The sequence below is a fragment of the Falco peregrinus genome, chromosome 3, assembly GCF_023634155.1.
Source record: "Falco peregrinus isolate bFalPer1 chromosome 3, bFalPer1.pri, whole genome shotgun sequence".
Taxonomy (NCBI): Eukaryota; Metazoa; Chordata; class Aves; order Falconiformes; family Falconidae; genus Falco; species Falco peregrinus.
Window position 1 is genome coordinate 119,736,371 of NC_073723.1, and position 19,248 is coordinate 119,755,618.

The 19,248-nt window shown below is 55.0% G+C and overlaps 1 protein-coding gene across 2 annotated transcripts in view; it reads right to left on the reverse strand.

Annotated features, from left to right (window-relative positions):
• Positions 1 to 397: 397 nt before the first annotated feature.
• Positions 398 to 19,248, reverse strand: part of RSPO1 (R-spondin 1) — a 31,234-nt gene continuing 12,383 nt past the window's right edge. Inside the window, exons 1-6 of one of the 2 annotated variants that reach the window (XM_005234856.3) lie at positions 17,808 to 18,242; positions 8,639 to 9,032; positions 6,189 to 6,380; positions 4,838 to 4,987; positions 4,221 to 4,409; positions 398 to 3,432 (exon numbers count right to left, since the gene is read on the reverse strand). In XM_005234856.3, the coding sequence (XP_005234913.1) occupies positions 3,275 to 3,432; positions 4,221 to 4,409; positions 4,838 to 4,987; positions 6,189 to 6,380; positions 8,639 to 8,732 (783 nt within the window). In that variant the 5' untranslated portion in view covers positions 8,733 to 9,032; positions 17,808 to 18,242 and the 3' untranslated portion in view covers positions 398 to 3,274. Of the gene's footprint in view, positions 3,433 to 4,220; positions 4,410 to 4,837; positions 4,988 to 6,188; positions 6,381 to 8,638; positions 9,033 to 17,807; positions 18,243 to 19,248 lie in introns of those variants that run through there. The other variant, XM_027783047.2, reaches the window with a different exon arrangement.

Here is a 19,248-nt window from a genome sequence, read left to right on the forward strand (position 1 = left end):
ACATGGGATGAATTACCCCAAAGCTAAGTAAAAGCCTAGAAACTGTCCTGCAGATTTTGATTAGAATTCTGTCCAGTGAATAAACACCCGTTTGTTCAACAGTAAAAATGAAGATTTTTTTCCTGTGCAACAATGTTTCTGAGGAAGGATCTGGCTGGCTGTCTATATATCTAGCAACTGCTTCTCCAGCTCAGCAGCTAGGTGGTCAAGGTACAGAACGGGAATATTCGCAGAAGTCAGAGCAGCAGCGTTTCCATGCCGTGATCCGTGTAGGTATGTTCGGTTTCAGGATGGCAGACAGAAGTTACTTAGGAGAGGCTCTCTCTTTCCAGACATTCTTGGTTAGTTGGGATTTGAGTCCAGTTTTGGTGAATAAAGCAAACAAAGCTTGTTCAGCAAACCCAGTTATTTATTTATTTGTTTAAAGAAGCATATTTTACAGTCATGCCATGGAGAGAACACCACAACAGATTTTATTTGATGGGCTGAAAGAGAGCGTTCATGTGCATGTGAGTTGAGATGACATCAACCTGTCTAAGGAAATCTCCGGCTCGGACTGTTGAGCTGAGTGTGCAAATCATGTTGGTCAAAGGCAAAATGTTTCTAAATTCATAAATGAACCAGCTCTCTGGGAGTGGGAATTAGCATAATTCTGGAGCTGATTGAAAAAAGAAATTTGATTTATTTTTTAATACTTTCCTCCTAATTTTTCTAAGACAATTTAATTTTAAAATCACCCATACTGAAAAATCTTGGATTTTCTTAGTATGCATTTTAAACTTTCCTTTGCCTTTCTCCCTTTTTCTTCCCATTTTGCTATGAAAGAGGAAGAAAGAAGGGAAAAGGCCACAACAGAAAGAAGTTTGTCAGTTTTTCTAAAAAAACTGGAGAGTTCTATAAAATAGGTTGGTTGATTTGTTGCATGCGGTGTAGTTTTGAAAAAGTTGTGCTAATATTGCCATGAGTTACTGTAGGGAATCCAGTCAGTTAACAGAGCCTCTGTGTATAAAACCTTACTAATGCACTCTCTTTAATCCTTGTTGAGAACTGGATCGAGATGCTGCAGCAGGAGGGAGGAAGGAGTCGTTTATGAATTAGCAAGCTGAGGTTCACGAAAGGGTTACTGATTATTGCTGCTAAAAAGTGGAAAGGAAAAATGGTTCTGCTTACATGCAATGCCATGGCACAAACAAAGTAACTTCTCTCACAGGCTAGCTGGGGCTAGAGAACAGTGAGATCCGATCTTTCAGCTGGGAGGCTTTCAGGAATCGTCTGAACATGATCCATAAACAACTCAAAGGATGACTTTTAAGAACCTCTTTCTCTCTCTGCTTGGTATGCTGGTCGTTTATCATTGTGCTGAAATGGAATCCCCTTTAAAAGATATAACGGCTCCTTGTTTACTTAAACGCAAAGTGGATGATGGGCTGAAAGGTTTTGCTGCCAGCAGAGCAGTCACAGTGAGCTTGGTACAGCTCAGGAGCTGAAACAACTGTGCAGCTCCCACGTTCTGCACTGAGCCAAAGCAGCCGCAAAGCGGATGGGGTGAAGGGAGAGTTTAGGTGTCCTCAGGCTGGAGTCGAGTCCTCAGCGGGTGCCACGAGCTGCCAGCTCTTTGTGGGAGAGGACCAGGACGGCCGGGCATGGGCAGGCGACCCGTGAGAGCGAGCGGGGAGCCCTCCCACAGGCATCCCTGCCGGCTCGCTCTGCCCTCCAGAACCAGAGCAGAGAGGGTGGTGCAGAAGCACACGCAGTGGAGATGGTATTTGCCAGGTTTAGCTTTGGGTGAGCTTTTTGCTGCTCATCTCCTTACCAGGGGAGCCAGGAGCTTTAGCAGTGCATCACTGATCTGCCCCGGGCACATCTCTGGGAGCCACCACACCTCCCCTGGCTCTGTCCCTCAGGACCAGAGGGCTTTTGCTGAAATCTAGAGGAATTAAATGTCTGCACATATTTATATCCAGGAAGCACATTTTAAAATACAAAGGAAACTGAGCAGTATGCCACCTCGTGAGGCTGCTAGAGGTAAAGCTCTCCACGCAGAGAAGGCAGCATTCACGTGCACCCTGCACGAGTCTCGCCAGGTCTCTGTCCCGCACAGTCCTCGTCCTGGTTCCTCTGCCCAGGTGTTGGCTCTTGCAGAGCAGGAGTGCTTTTGCTGAATCCAGGGAATTCCAGTCGGTGGCACACAGACCAGTAGTTTCTACCAAACTTTAAAAGTTTGCTTCTCTTCCACAGAGCCCGAACTCTGCCTTCCCCCTCCCGCCTGCCTTCCCTCCTGCTACGCGCCTGGGTGGTGTCCGGACGGATAGACGAGCGTGTCCCCAGCCTGGGATGGAGTCCCGCAGCTATGACTGTACAAGCGGAGACGCGATATTTCGGCAACCTGCGGTTTGTTGTAACCTCTCATTTTCTCAGTCTGCTGTATGTTAACTGGATCCTTCAGTGGGAAATTCCTTAGGGGCTCCGCGGAGCACAGCTGGGGTCCTGCAAATGCAGGATGGCTGATTTGCGGCTGCAGTGCAGCTGGCAGCATTTTCTGGGATTTTCTTAAAGCTTTGGTGAGTTTCCCTTCTACAAGTGAGTCTCTGTCCTGTGGGACACCAGCCTCCATAGGGGCCAAGGCATGAACCACACACTCAGGAAGCTGGTTGTCATTTTGTTTTTTGTTTTTGTTTTTTTAATTTGAAATAACTCTTTGAAGCAGATTCAGGGCAGATACCACTGACCTCTTACCACAAATGTTTAACATGTATTCGCAATGATAAAGTCATACAGCTTAAAACACAAAATAAAGGGTGGGGGGAAGAGAAAGAGGCCATGCCTTTGTGTGAGTCTGGGTCCCGGCTTGGGGAGAGCAGCTGTGTGGGGCCAGTCTCGTCCCTCTGGGTACGACCGTGCTGTGCTGAGGCCACGGGCCTGGTCTTGAGTTGAGGCCTTTGGTCATGAAGTCTCACATCTGGGTCCTTCGCTGGCTCATACTCCACCTTTCCTCCCTGCAGCATCCCCCGCGGAGCCCTGGGGAGGTGGGCTTCCCTCCACGTCCACTCCCACTCCTCGGCAGCTTCTTTCTGCAGTCCTGGGTGCTGTGTGTGTGTGCAGCCTCCCTAAGTATCATGTATGTGGTTTCTCTCGGGTCTGTGGGTCAGTCTGGGAGTATATGTCTGTCTTTTCTGGACATGTGTACGAGTTGTGTAGCAGTGCTCTGGTTCGATAAAGCTTTCATATACATAGCAGCAATGAAGTCTTGCCATCAGGTGACGTAAAGGGGCAGCTACTGGGCAGGGCTAGCGGACGTTGTGGGGACCGCGGCCCCTCTCTGTTTGCTCTTCCTCTTCTTGGTGCCAGACTTCGCGTCTTTGGTGTCTTTCCGATTTCTGTTCCCATTTGCATTATCTTGCTTGCCTTGTTCTTCCTTTTTCTTCCTTTTCCCTGCAGTAAAGCAAAGGGGCACTGTGAGGCTCTCCAGCTGCGCGAGCTGGCCTGCGGCCCACCGCCCCCCACGCGCAGAGGTGCCCGAGAGCCGCCCTCGCTATGCTTTGCATTGCGAGCTGTTGCCTAAACATCAACGGGGAAGAAGGATCAAATCTGGATTTAGCTTTGTAATTGTCAGTCTCCAGCAGAAGCGTTAACACTTGCACTTCTCTGCGGCCGCACACCAAGCCCCTTAGCTAACGCGCGCTGCTGTGTGCATCAGAGGAACAGATCGGCTGTGCCTGCCTCCCCCTGCCCGCTGTGTAACCCCTGTGGTGATAGCCACCCCTCCAAACCCGTTTCCTTCCAAACACTCGAACTCAGCTGCAATCCTTGTCCATCCCGTAAGAGGACAACCAAACGACCATTCATCCTGAAGACACTGTAATTCCTGGGGAAAACACAGACCTAAGCGTTCCGGTAGAGAGAACGACTGCCATCACCACAGCGCACAGGCATGCACTTTGGCTGCTCGGCTGCCTTGCTGCTGTCTGGCCACAGAAGAAGCTAAAATATCTGAAAGCCTGTGGGACATGTGGGAAGCCGTGCTGAGCATCACCCACCCAGGACTCTGTGCTGGTTCCACCCTGAGGTCTTTCTGGCTGCTGTCACGTTGTGTTCCCTGTACCGCAGAGCGGTAGTGAGATGTGCAGCACATTTATGATACTGGACCATTGGCTGAATACTTGTGCCTGACAAAGAAAGGGTGCCAGGGTGGGGTGGTGAAATATTCCGTATCAGCTCACCTTCGGGGCACTGGTTCTTCTGCACGGTGCATCGCCGCACCTCCGTGGTGGCAGGACACAGGGAGACGTCTCCAGAGGGAGCCTGCAGAATCCGCCGCGTTCGGTCTTCATTGCCCTTCTTGAAGCCACAGAGCTTCCTCTTCTTGGAGCAGGGCCCCCAGGGCCCCCACTCACTCATTTCACATTGTGCTGCCGGATAACAAGAGAGGCCAGAAGTAATTCTCATTATTCTCATTTCTCCATCACTGCCTCAGGACCTCCCGGAGCCCTTGTGCACCATCGCACCTCTCCCCCACTTTAGGTTTGAAGGGCACATGTGTTCCCCAGCAGCTTCCTAAGTTTTCAGGGCACCCCCCTCCTGCCGTACCACACAAACCATGAGTCACGCTTCACAGACATGCAGCAGCAATGCTGGGGTGCTGCTCCCCATCTAGGCTGGATTCCAGAGGCCTCTGCCCTCTGAAGGGCTGGGTCTAGCCTGTACTGTCACCCACTCAACACGGGTATGATGAGCCATCGTCTCTGAGGGGTTTGTTTCATCATATAAAGCAAACTGTAGCAATACATGCAACTGGACCAGACAAAAAGCTCAGTGAAAGGCCCTGAGCATCGCTTACCAGGACTGCTGCATTCCATGGTGCCGTTGGCAGCAGAGTAGCCTTCGGGGCATGTGACATAACATCTCCCTTTGTGCAAATACAAACCTTCCTTACATTTTGTGCAAAAGTTTCGACTGAAACAGGACTCACAGTTCTCAATTTTGCATTCTGGGGAAAAAAGACACAAAGCTGTCACGTAGTCTGATGTGAGGAAAGGACTCGGGAAGATCTTGACTGCTAACTGGAGTTCACTGCTGGCTCCAAGGGGTCTGCCAACAGCCAAGGCAAGTCTCTGAATGTCCTGCCAGGCCTGGTTGTGCTACTTAGAAGTCAGTTTTCTTTGCACTGTCCCCTGGTACAGGACAGAGCCACTGTGCTGCAGCTCTCTTAGCCAACAGCAGCTGCTGCCAGTTCGAAATCAAGCAGGGTGGAAAAGGCTTGGGCTGGTGTTCAGCTTAAGCATCAGTCAGCCAAAGTGGGACAGTGCAAAGAATAAAGTCTTGTGTCAATTGCTCCAGCTGCAGCTACAGTGTGGGCTGCAAAGAAACGGAGTTAGACGGAAATCTGGCCATGATGGCGGTTTGCATGAAACTGCCAGGGAAGTGATCACACTTTTCCATGCCGGCTTCTCTCTGGTGCTCTGGCTGAAAGATGCAGCCCCAGGCCAAGGATCTCATTCAGAGAGCTGCTTGGCCATGGTGAACAGGCAGAGGCAAGAAGAAAAGGTACTTGTGCGAGCAGTACATTAAAACCCGAGAGGATCTCCCTCCTCCTCCTTTCTCCCAAAGCAAAAGGGTGCCAGTCTGGCAGCCCAGGTAACAGAGCTTCCCAAATGTCCTGCAAGAAGCCACCTCCACAGCATATTATGCGGCGCTGAGCATGCTGTGACAGGGTAACACAGCCCTGAAGGCTTTACTGGTGGCCCTCTGCTCTAATGGACCATTGGTCCATCACTACCACCTGCCTGCAGCACGGAGAGACCCACGGAGGCTCTCAAAGACCAGGAAGGCCAAAACTCAAGTCAAAATCTGCATGGAAGGGCTGATGTGGGGGTGGGGGATGCCTACCTGCCTTCTAGGGGCACTATTCGGGCAGTATCTAGCGGCTGCGCAAAGGGAAGGAGCATAGCCTGGCTGCACGCTGACCCAGCTGCAGGGGGGAAGCATCTAGGCACTTGAGGCCCATTAGCCATCATCAGCATAAATTGCGGGGTTATTCCATGGGTAGATCGCTGCCCTGCTCAGCACAGCCTTCTCCCCTCTGATACAGCCCCAGCATCTTCTCTCACCTGACCAGAGGCAGCGTGATCCCCTGCAAAGCACTGCCACCCTCCCATGTCTTGCCCCTTCCCTCCCACCCCCATACTCACTGATGCACTTGTTCATGTCTGTATTGCGAAGGCCAAAGTATCCCAGTGGACAAGATGGTAGGCAAATCCCAATTTGCCGGATATCATTCCTCTCCAGAAGGATGAAGAGTTTGGGGGAACATCTCAGGCACCCATTGAACTCTGAGCACAGGTCGCAGCCTCTGGCACAGCCCTGACTCAGCTCGGTGCTAACTGGAAGAGCAAGAGAGAAGCAGCGGTTAGTGCAGCCCGCAGGGCTGGGCTCTGCACGCTCCGGCTTCAGCCCCCAAATCCAGCACCAGCGGCAGGCAGGGCAGGGACCGGGGCAGACCGAGGGCTGGGCTCCTGCTGCACCCATGTCCTCGCCGTGGCTACCGGCACCGCTCTGGCCGGGTGTCACAGCCCCTTGCCCGATGCTCGCAGGTGCCAGTGCTGTGCCGAGCGCAGGCGCGAGGGTCGTGACAGTGGCAGCAGTGATGAGCAGGACCCAGAAGCAGATGCCAACTTATACAGAGTCCCAGTGCTGTCCCCCCACCATTCCCCTGCCTCCCAGCTCTGTCCATCAGCCCCGCTGCCAACGCTGGGCAGGCACCCATGAGGGACACGCGCCCGAGTGGGCCAGCACTTCCCCACCGAGTCCCCTCTCGGAGCTGGCAGTGCCACCCCGCAGAGCTTACAGGCACGCTGAAGATGAGCAGGAACCAGAGCCATGCGGTGCTGGAGTGAAACCGTCTGACTAATTCTGCACTGCACTTGGAGCCAGGCTGCGTCCCAGGCTAGATCTCGCTCTGACCCTGCTTATGTTAACTATAACTGGCAGTGCAGGAGATTTCACTGCCCCCAAAATAGAGATGTGTTCTCAGCTCCTAGATTCAGTCCAAGAAAAATACTCAATCCCATGTCTTGAGAGTTTTCTGCTTTTAATTATCGTATAAAATGATGCTTGTTTTGAAACCAATAGCATTCTTTGCAGGCTAGAATGCAGGTTATTTTTATTAGTTTATTATGCAAGCAGCATCCTTGTTTATAGAAAAGCTGTGTATTTTAAAAATGTATTCTTTTAAATGCTGTGTTTACTACACTTCAAAAGCAAGCGTGAAGGACCACAATGTTCACATGCCAGACCGAGAGGTAAGAAAACTTCCCTCTCCCCTCGCAGTGACCCCAGACCCCAGCAGCTCCCCTGCTGCCGGTCCCAGCCTCATCGCTGGGTCTGCGGGTGCGGAGGCTGCCGGAGTCTCGAGAAATGAAACAGAAGGCAGAGGGGGTCCCCAGCCCTGAGGACCCTCAGTGCCCGGCTGCCAGGAGGGTTTGCTGGGTCTGGACTGGGACCTCCCCTCAGCATTTTGGGCCCTGAAACCCCAAGCGCAGGGACCCCCAGGTGATCCAGCCCCATCTCTCCTGCAGCGCCGAGCCGCGGTGCCAAGGCCTGCCTCTATGGCAAAGGTATAAACCGGGCCCTCGCTGGAAATTGCACTTTATAGCATTAGCCATGACATCAGGTTTTCCTTGTTCTCACAGGGCTCAGCAGTCCCAGTTTTAATATAAAATCATTTTTATATAATTTAATTTAAAACAGTTTTAATGTAAAACAGTTCTAAAACTAGCTTACATAAATGAAGGCAAACCCCTGTGGCTGCTCTTGCACCAATTCAGCCGAGCTGCCCTGCCTGAGCCCCGCGCTGGGACCGGCCAAGGACCATCCAGGCTGGAGGGAGAATTAAACCCCTGTGCACCTCAGGTCGCCCCGCGGCCAGACATCCCTGCAGCAGCTGAGTGGGCACCCGTGCATGGTGCATGGCCAGGCAGAGCTGCCGGGGGCTCTGGGTGGGACAGGGCAGCCGGGGGGAAAGGCTGGGGTGGGGTGGGAGCCCGCCAGCACAGCAGGGCTGCGGACACGGATGGGGAGCGATGCGCGGCTCCTGCTCCCTTCCTTTCCTTCTGCTGCGCCTGTCTCCCAGGCGGGCACCTGACCATGAGGTGGTGGGGGACCCGGAGGCTGCCAGCCTTGGCAGGGTGCAGGGTGGGCTGCCCGCTGCTGCCTGCCCGCTCAGCACCTGCCACAGCAAAGGTGGGCTGTAGGAAGGGGGGAGGCTCACCCCATCCTGCTCTGCAGAGCAAATTCCTCCAGCCTTGAGTGCTCTGTGGGCACCAGTGTGCCTGAGGGCTGCAGCCCTGGGGAGCAGTGCTGGCAGTTCCCTGCCCCGAGCTGCAGGCTGTGGGGCTGCTCATCCCCGTCCCTGCCCGGCAATGCCTGCGGGGTTAGAGGGGGCTGCTGCCGCGGGCTCAGGGCTGCGGCAGGTCCAGTGGGATGGGGTAGCACATATCTCTGCATGGGACTGGGACCCGGGGAGCTCCCAGGGGCACCCCAGGCTCTGCCCAGCTCCCTGGGTTGGTAAACACATTCACCATCTACATGAACCATACAGCATCACAAGAAGAAGTAGAGAAGAAAAGCGTTTCATACATACTTCGTCTTTGTCTCTTGCCCTTCACCACTTTGCTGCTGCCTGTTAGATCCATCGAGCTTAGAAAAACCACCACCACAAACAGTCCAAGCTGCATAGTAACACTCCAGCGCTGCAGCCCCTCCGTTGCAGGGTGATCGGAGGAGCCTGCTCCACAGCTGGGGATCTCTCTGCTGCTGCTAAAACGTCTCAGGCGGGATCAGAGCTGAGAGTCTGTGCACGAAGCCTGGTACAGGACCATATCCACAAACTACACCAGCAACAGCGAGCTTAGGTAGCAGGTAACATGGCTCTACCTTCATCCCCGTAAGGAGCGCAGGCGCTTGGCTCTAGTCCCATCTGGGGGCTCTGGCAGTGAGCATTAGCTGCTTGCAGTTTCCCAGTGCGCTCGCAGGAACTGCAAAGGAAGAGGAGGACAGATTAACTCAGCAGCCAGCATTGCTTCAAATGACGGCTGGGCTCGGCACTGAGGTGGGAGAGCGTGGAAGCCGTGGGGCAAACTGGGGGAGCGATGCACAAGGGGTGCGGGCAGTGGGGCAAACTGGGGGAGCAGTGCACAAGGGGTGCGGGCAGATGGTGGCACCCGGAGTGGTGTGGGGTAAATCACCCTCCAACCTCATCCACAAGTCAGTGTTGCTTAATAAGTTAGCACACAGAGAAACGCCTAACCCAGCTTTGCCATCTGCCGATGCTGCATACAGTTATAGCTGTAACTTGTTTAAAATAGTGCCAGTCCCCCTCGGCCGCCCCTCCTCGAGTAGCAGATGGCCTCTGCGGACTGCCAAGCGCACAAGATGTTTCCCATCAAGTGGGCACCTCTGGGGCTGGTAGTCGAGCCGAGCAGAAAGCGAGCCTGCAGTCCCAAGCCAGAGACAGGGCTGTCTGGGGACGGGGTGGGATCGTCCCACGAGCTGCCTGAAGTGCCGCGTTTCTGCTTGGAGGGAATTTCCAAACCTCCCAGCTCCCATTCCCCCGGAGCGGCAGGGAAGGGTCAGCACTGCCTGCGCAGGCAGAGGCAGGGCCGAGCACAGGAGCTGCTCTGCCCAGGGCTCACTGGCTCTCGCACGGCCGTGCCAGCGGAGGAAGCCCAGTGTTTGGCAGCGAGCGTGGCTCTAAGTGCTTGTGCTGCCCTCGCCAAGCGGCAGCAATGAGTTGCCCGACATGCGTGGCAGGACGGGGTGATGAGACAGCAATGCCGGGAGGACAGGCTGGGCAACAAACCAATTGCTCTGCATGAACTTCTTGGAGAGCAAAGGGAAGCCCGGTGCAGCAGGAGATTGCCGGGTGGCAGCCAGGCGCAGCCAGTCCGGGAGCTGCTGTGTGGCCTGTCCTCACCCTGGAGCATCTGAGACCTTGCTCCTGCTGGCTGCCTGCCTGACTCTGGGGGACAGACAGCGCAGGCAGGGCTGCTGCAGAGCAGCGTGCTGCTCCTCCGAGAAATGACCTGGGAGGTGGTTTTCTGTGTGCCCTGTGGCTGGTGTGCAGGAAAGGCAACCTCTGAGCTGCACCAAGAGCTCTGGCACTGCCAGGCAGAGCCACGCTCCTCTCTGCAGCTGGCAAAGCCCTGCCAACGGCTGCCATTGTGTGGGAATAAAGGCGACAACATTCACTCTGTGAAGTCAAATGAAACAGAAAATGGTTTTAATCCTTTTATAATAACTGCGCAATCACCGATGCCCCAAATGGCCAGTGGTGATGGTGCTGGAATGAAGCCTGGCTGCACCCTGCACGCTGCCTGCAGGACGGACATGGGCCCCAGGGTGCCAGCCCCCTCCCGTGCCCACCATGGGGTGGGGGACCTGCCAAGGGGCCACCAGCTGGTGCAGCTCCCCCACTCCAGCCCAGCTATAGTGTAGTTATGACTACAGCAGCAAAATACCTGAATGGAGAGGGCTGCCCACAGCAGCGGTAGCGGGCTGGCAGCATCTTCAGTCAGCTGCTGCCTGGAGATGTGACTCGGGCACCGCCAGGTCTTGTAGCAGCACATGACTCAACACCGAGAGGTGCCCCGGGAGCAGGCACCTCGTGGTGGCTTTGGCTCACATGTGCTGGCAAGGCATGGAGGCCATCGGGTGCTGCAGAGCACTACTGCCATCCTCCCACCCCGATGGCTTTGAACTTTTCACCATGTCCCTGCTGCGACTCTGCGGAGCACTGCTGGGGCAGGAGCACAGGGCTCCCTCCCCATGTGCTTGTCGTTACAGCCCACAGCTCATCCACAGGATTTTCAAATAAATAATTAGTCACTTGTGTAAACACCAACTTGTTCTGCACTTCCAAGTCTGTTTGCTGCAAGCTGCTTTATAAACACTGTCAAGTGCTTAAGCTGGGCTGTTGGGAGTGTTTACCCGAGTGGAGAGCCCTACAGAGGGGGGATCCCACCCCAGCCCCACAGCCTCCCTCCGCACTGCACTCATGTGCAGGGACCTGGGCACGGTGCAGGGCTCCCATGTGCAGGGGTGAGGCAGCATGGGCAGCCGGGTGAGGAAGGACCCTCCGGCCAGATGGCATGGCACACTATGGCAATGCCTGGCAGGGCACAGGCAGAGGACCCCGGGGATGCTAGCTGGTGTGAGCAGGGCAGCGTCAGAACAGCAAGCCCAAACTCTCCCCAAATTAGTGCTGAGCGCCAGCTGCTCTGGAGGGAGCATGGTGTCGCCACCCCGATCCAGCTGCCCCTTGTTTTTAATTACAGCAGCTTTGCAGGTGAAGCGCATTTGCAGGAAGTACACACTGAACCCGCTCCGCGTCCTGCAGTGTTTACACAACACTCACAGTTTAGGCAAAGTCTCCTCAGTGTGGGGACAGCAGGGATATTCTCAGGGAGCAAATACAGCCCCGGCGTGCCAAGAGCCAGCGTGAAGCTCATGCTGCCGCCGCATACCCCATCTCTCAGGGTTTGTTCAGTACAAGGGCAGGGAAGTGCCATGGGAAACCTTGAGGGCACAATGCAAACCGGACAAGCACATGCTTTTTCTCCTTGTATCCTTGTTTTCTAGCCCAAAGGGAGCTTGGGCCTCTGGCCAGAGCTGCCCACTCAGCACAGAAAAGCTACTGGCATCCTGGATGCTGAAAAGCCAGTGCCAAGGTGGTCACTACCTTGGCGTCACTACCACCATCTCCATGTTTCAAAAGCTCCCTGCGAGCCCACAGTGCCTGTGGTGTGCCCGCCGGCGGAGGCTGCAGCAGAAGGGCTGGGCTCCCAGCTCTTCCCACCCTCATCTCAGGACACAAATTATGATTCTTTCTGCTATTGCAGCCATCGGTCAAGCTCAGGTTGCTGCAAACAATTTCCAGTCTAAACTTTAGCAGGATTTATGCCATTATCCCATCGACAGGAAGAATTTGGGGTAACCTGAATCGTTCTGAATTCATTTGTGGAGAGACCTGGCCCCTGCATCTGAGATGACAGTAAGCCTTGTTTGCAATTCAATCAGGATAAATTGGTCCTTGGGAGCTCCGATACAAACCAGAAAATGTAAACCATCCAGATAACTTACCATTAGTCCTCCTACACACAAGGTGAGAAAGACCAACATTATATCCCTGGGATATTTGAGACCTAATCCAGAATAACTAAATTGCTGATATATTGCCTCTTGCTGAATGTATCAGGCTATCTGTAATGTAAACGGGCTCTCCAAAGGTTTACTGAGCCTGGGAGAGAAGGACCAGATGCTTGTTTGAGGGCTGGAGGCAGGACAAAGTCCGACTACAGCAGCAGCATTAATGCACCCCCAGGAACTGCCAGGTCAGCTGCCAACAGCCAGCTGGACATCAGCGATGGATGCAGGGGAACTTGGGTTTCCAGGTCCTGGAGCCAGCTAGAGAACTCAAATTTCACCTTGGCAGCCTGTTTAGGGGGTGCAAATACACGAGAACAGGTTTCAGAAGCATCTTTGCCTGCAGGAGGAGTCACAGTTTTGCAGGGTTTCACCCAGGTTCCTTTGGTCCCAACCGTCTCCCAGCCCTGCACTCGGCAGGCTCGAGCCTGGGCGATGGCCGGCACCCAGGGCAAATTGCCTCAAGCCCTTCGCAGCCCCGGGGCAGGCAGAGTCTGGCTCCAGGGAGGTTGTTTGTGGCAGCAGCCAGCTCCACGCTGCCGGCAGATTCCCCAACCTGCCTTTACGTAAACTTTCAACAAGCCCATCCAATAACGATAATGGCACCCAGATATCAGATGTACTGGGAGGAGAGCAGGAGGAGGAAGAGGAGGAGGAAATGAGGGCAGGCTGCTAAGGAGAGCAGGGCCACATGCGAGGATGGGGTCTGTGGGGCACGTGGCGGTCCTCGCTACCAGCACGATGAGCTGCTGCCTGGCATCGGAGCCAGCCAGAGCAGGGCTGCAGGGAGACAAATGCCAGCGGGTACCAGAGGGGAGATAAAGGAGGCTACACAGGGGCAGGAGGTGCCTCTGCAGACCGGCACCAGGACCGGCCATCCCATCCAAGGGTGGCACAGCTCCCCAGTGCCCACCAAAACCCCTAGGCCGGCGTCAAGCAGCAGTAGGATGGAGCGATGGTGGTGCAGCACCCTGCACCCTGCGTCAGGAGACACTGCTGCCACCATGAGCTCCCCGCAGCCTCCCCAGTCCGGCCCGGCCCTGCCCTGGAGAGCGGCCGAGCTGCTTTTGCAGCACGGCTGAACCTCAGCAGGTGGGATATAGCCAGCGGGAGAGGAGGCGTCTTTCCAACGAGCAGAAGCCCACACACGCGTTTATCTCACTGCGTGCCTTGCCCTCCCCTGGCAAAAGTCTCCGGCAGGCAAAGCTTCCCCAAGACATCTAAAGCTCGCAGCCCCAGGTGTGGCGGTGCAGCTCCCCAGCCCGGCGAGGGAGCTGAGCCAGCAGGCTCCGCAGCACACACCTTCCCTTGCTCCCCTGCGCCTGCCAGGAGACGCGGGTGTCAGGAGCCAGCCCCGGGGAGGTGAGTGCCGGCTGCCTCGGCACAGAGCCCCTTGGGGCAGGAGGCAGCAGCAGTGGGTGAAGGCTGCACAGGCGCTGCAAGCTGGCGTGCTGCAGGACCAGCGGCAGCAACACCCATCTGCCTGGGTGCCCCAGGCAGCTCCTTCAGCCCTGTGGCACCATTACTCCTATTTTACAGGCACACAGAGATGTGTCCACGGTGCCGGTGCTCCCCAAATCCCATGTCTCTGCTCTGCCTGCACCATCCTGCCTGCGTGGGGTGACCCTGCATGGCTGGAGCTCCCGGTCTGCTCTGGCAGCCCTGGAGCAGCAGGAAGGCAGTGGCTGCTGCAGGTAGCAGGCTTGGGGACCCTCATTCTCTTTGGGAAAGTCTCTCTCCCCCACTGCCTTTCCGAGGGGTGTTTCCCTGTCAGCAAAGCAGAGATGGTGCTGAGGCTACAGGAGCAGCACTGTGAAACCCTCCACGGAAGAAGGTCCCACACACACACGGCTCAGTCATCGCGACTGCCACAGGGTGTCTCACACGCCTTCAGACGGCAAACATCTCTGCACATGCACATGCAGAGCCACTTTGTTCTGCTTAATCCTTGAAGCAATAAAAGAAGGCTGCATTAAGTCAAATTTCCGAACCAGAAGGTCTTCATTTGATATTATATCTGAGTGCCAAGTTCTGCAAAATCCCTAACCCATAAACTTCACTGAAAAAAATAAAATAATAAAACCAATCTGGCAGCAGAGTTCTCCACAGCATTGTTGAGGTCTGACTCCTTCCACCAGCTTCTGCACTGCATTCCCCAGATCTGCGGAGCCATGCTGTGACCCACTAATGGGGAATACGTCGAGGAGAGGCTCCTGCCCGCGGCTGCCCCCCTGTCCCAGCCTGGCGGCGGGGAGTCGCTCCAGGGCTCTGCCGCAGCAGCCCCCCAGCCTCCCCACCGGCTCCAGCCCCCCGCTCAGCACCAGCTCCTCACCCGCCTTGTGCAGCACCCGGCACAGTAGCTGCTCCAAGTAATGCTGCGATTAATAGTGCCACAGGCCTCTCTCTGGGAGCGCTTGCGCTTCAGCATTGTAAAACATCAGGAAATTTTTTACTGGGGGATTTCCATTACCCTCTTGCTAGCACAAGAGAGGCAGCATATTGGTCTGGAGGAGAAGGAAGCAGCAAAGCCTCGAAGCAGGCTGCAGGCTCAGTGTGTGCTGGTTCACAAAAACAGAGCAACGTCTGAAAAAGCACTGGCGTTGTCCTGGCAGGCACAGCTGTGTATTGCAGACGGGGAAGCTGCAGTCACCGAAAAAGCAAACCTATTTCTAGTAGGTACAACTTCAGGTAGGTTCAAGCCTCCTACAATTCAATTAATCACCAGATGCCAACCAGGGACAAAATGCACTACGACAGCAGCAATCAAAACAAATTTCAGACCGGGAACTGCAAAACAGTCCATTTCAGAGCAATGCAGACCAGGGCACTGAAAATCTCGCTCTTCCATCAAAAGGGCTCTTCAACAACCCTAAAGGCCCTATCCCCATGCAAGTACATGCTCAGCAGATTCCCCGGGAGGTGCAGAGTGGACACACACCATGTTAGCCCACAGCCCCAGCTCATGGAGACCCTGAGTGTGGGGGGAGCAGGGGAGTCTAATGCAAAACAGGAAGCATAGCCAGGGCTGCTGTGCACACATCCAGCTCAATACCCAATTCCCCTCTTATTTCACTGCTAATGTGTCTAAAAAAAGGGCTTACAGCAGCTTCCCACATCTTACTCTAAATGCAGGCTGTTTAAAAGCAAATTTCCAGGGCTTGCAGGAGCCCAGTGAGTCACAAGCCGCTGTGCTAATCAGACGAAGCCTGGGGCAAAGACCCTAAATGGCACCTGGGGCTTTCTGCTTGGCCATGTGCAAAGGAAGCATCTGCCAAGTGTGAGCTTCCTGCAGGGATTCCCAGTGCACTGGCTCTCCCACCGAAACGTCACTGCTTGGGAAACCTGAGCCCTGCAGAGCCAGGAGCAGCACCGATTTCAGCAGCAGAAGAAAACACAATTGGGAAAAATAACAGGAACCTCAGCTGTGGGCACTGGGAGGACAGGGCATTCGGCTGGTAGGAGCGAGTGAGCAGAGCAGCCTCAGCTTTTTCCAGACCAGCCATTGCTGCAAGGCTGGCTCAAGCACGTGTGAGTTCTGCCCTTCAGAGGGGTGAAAGCAACCTGCACCACCAGGACAGGGGGAACGGGCATTGCTCGGGGTGGTTTGCAACAAAAGACATCCTGCAGTTGGCCCCCATCAGTTGGCCCCCAAGCGTGTGGGGAAGCTGAAATCCCAGAGGACCATCCTGGGAGGCAGGTTGGTGGTGGGCACAGCTGGAAGGGTGTCTCCATGTTTGCCAGGTTCTCAGGCAGAGACAGGCACTTCTGTCCTCAAGGACATGACTGGTTGCCCTCACGCAGCCCTGGGGAAGGTGTCTGCTGGCCGGTCCCCACCTCTCTTGGCTGCGTGGTCCCCACTGTCCCACTCTGGGGCCATCCACACAGGCCAGGGAAGGCTGACCTGGCCCCCAGCTCTGGCGCTCACTGCAGTGTCACGGCCCCGTAATGCAGGCAGGGAGCTACTCTGCCAGCTCACATCTAGCTCAGGTGATGGAAAAGTGGGGTTTATGCACCGTTCTGCTGCTGCCTGTGCACGCCAGTGTGGGCAACTTGTTTCAGCTGTGCTCAGTGGGTCACATCCGTGGCCCCGCACCCCTGGCTCACTCCCTGCTGTGTCCCTCAGGGTGGTGCTGCTGCTCTCGCAGCGGCCATGCTGGGGCCAGGGAGCTGATCCAGCTGAAACGAGCCTTTTTTCCAGGGTGGTTTCCAGGCATGTCGCCGCACCGGCGTTCCCAGGCCTGTGGTGCTGCCACCATCCACCCACCCAGCCTCCACAGCCCTGGCCCTGGAGCGCAGATGGGGTGATCGGCAGTCAGCAGCTCACCTGCTCCAGGGTCACGGGTGGACTTCAGACAAAATCGTTCAAACTGGAGAACACTCCAGGCAGGTGTTTCAGTGCAAGTGCTGGGTCCCTGTGGGATCTCAACATAAACCCAGCCATCACAAAAAGCACCATAAGCACTGCCCCAACTTCACGGACCTTCAGGTACCAGGATTTTTTGCACCGATACACACTGACCACTGTGCAGGAGAGTGAAGGCTCCATGCCTGCCATGCCATGCAACACTTGCTTCCGCCAGCATTACCTTATTCTTTTGCCTTTCAGCATAAGACACCGCTTCAAACCCAAACCGCATCACCTGAACCGCCCCTCATCCATCTCCAGGGCCATTCAAGGAAACGCACACGCCTGAGCCTACGAGAAACGCCAGAAGTCCAGGGACGATCATTCCCTAGTCACCCACACCCACGTCTCGCAGCGCCCGGGCTCAGTCGGTGCGGAAGACCAGGAGGAAGGAGGCTGAAACGTCACCTTGACCCGAGCCCTTGTTGGGGAGCCACGTCCCCGCCTGGCTGCAGGAGCATGCTGCAGTGAGCCCCAAGCCCTCACTAACCCACGGGCTCGGCAGCCCAGCACCGAGATCCAGCAGCGCTTCCCCTGCACATCAGCATGGGGTGTTAACATGGACGTCTAATTATTACCATGATCGCTGTTAACCATTTCCCCACTGATCCCCCATCCAAACACCCAGGGAGTACGTACTTACCCCGCACTCTCCGGGTGCCTGCCGCGCCCCCATGGGTGCTGTCCTCTGCAGGAGGCTGAATTAGGTGCAGCCACAACAATACTGAGACAGCAACTGCTTAACTGCCTTGTCCCCTCATTGCTCAGCTCGGACACGCTCCTGTCTCTGGAAGTCAGTGGGAAAGCAGGCAGGGCACTGCAGCCTGCTGCGTAGCACTCAGCCTCTGCACTGCGGCCGGCGGGACCCTGGGCTGATCCAGTATCAGCAACGAACTCCAGCGAACTTATCAATATTGCGACCAGCTCTCCGTGTCCCCTTCCCCGGTCTGGGAAGGTAAGAGTGGCAGGGGACAGCGCACAGCAGCCCAGCTTCCCTGCAAAGCCCCACGCACCTTGGGGGTGGGGGAGACGGGGATCCCAACAGATCGTGCTGTGATTTCTCACAGCTTTCATTGTCTGAACTCATTATCCACATTGCACAAGGCAAACCCGCAAGTCGGATGCTGACAAGGCTTGCGTTCCTCATTAGCAGCCCACATTGCAAAAGCTTCATCTAAACAAACATGCATTCTGAAACCCTTACCTCTGACTTGTCACTCCCTCATCACTGCTGAAAAGACTCTACTGGTTTCTCAGTTTTAAAACACTACAAGACCAACTACAAAAATCCTCGGTTCCTCCAGAGAAAGTTACATGCACGTTTCTGTCAAAAAAAATGAAAAATATATTCATGGCGAATTCATGGAGAAGTCTGGTGCGTTTGGGTCTGGGTACTTTGTTCACTTGTTTTTTAGAGCAGGTTTCAAACAGCTTCCCAGGTTTTGCGCAGAGAAACAAACCCTTCTGTGATGTGCAGGATTTCAGCTCGTAAAGATCGCCCAGGCTAGTTCATACTCCATCAGCCCACGCTGCTCCCTGCGTATGCAAAGCAGAAAGTATGTGATCATATCAGAGCAATTTGCACATTAATAAATCCTGGTCTCAATGCCGTAGACTCCATCCCCATCCACCGGGTAGGGGCTTTTTATTATTATTATTATTACCAGAGTATCCAGCTTTGTAAAGGCATCTAGTGCAAACTCCTGCATGAGGGAATTCCACCCCACTAGTACCACCTCCTAAGACAATATCCAGCCAAAATATTGTGACTGTTGCAAAACCCGGACTGGAGCTCCACAAAGGACCTTCCCAGCGTTGCAATCCAGAGCCAACGGGGTCTCAGTAAATTACTGCAGAGTGACACACCATCTAGTTGTCTTTGTAGTCTTTTTTATTTATGACAGTTAATTCGGAGTTATTACTAACATTTCAGTGGTAACTGGCATATGAAGTCATCAGCTGTCACAACTGCATCTGTTAATAAACATGTCAAATATTAAAAGCAGCTTATTATCCTCTGGAGGGGGGAAGGCGCTAAGGCAAAGAGCTTGAAAGCCTGCTTGTTTTTCAATCTCTGGCTGTGCAGCAGGAGGAAACGCTCACGCTCAGGAAGGCAGCGTGACTGCAGTGAGGCTGTGCTGGATACGTGCCCTCCATCACACCTGAGCAGCCCAGGAGCTGTGCTCCCTGTGCCATCACCAGCTCCCCTTCCCTTCCCTGCCTTAACTGGGGTGCCCAGGAGAGACACAGGACAGATCCCTGCTTCGTGTGGGTGCACTGGGGAACATCAAGGCTTGGGCACGCTCCCTGAGATGCACTGCACCTGGCAAGCTGAGCAGGATCAGGCCTCGGCAGCATCTGGCAACTTGCCCTTGCAATGCCCTTGCGACTCCCCTATGGAGGAGGCAGAAGTGCCCCAGCCCCGGGGAGCCCGGGGGGAGGTGCAGGGAGCCCCTATCCCTGCGCATGCCCCTGGCAGCAGGAGCTCAGGTGGGGAGTCGGTGCTCCCGGGGCACACGGCCATGGAGCCATGCTGGGATCTGCATGGCATCTCTCTTTCCGAGCGGCCAGCAGTGCCGTGTGGCCAGCAGCAGCAGGTGCCTGTGCTTGACTGACCCTCATCCCTGGCTCTCGTGGCACTGATG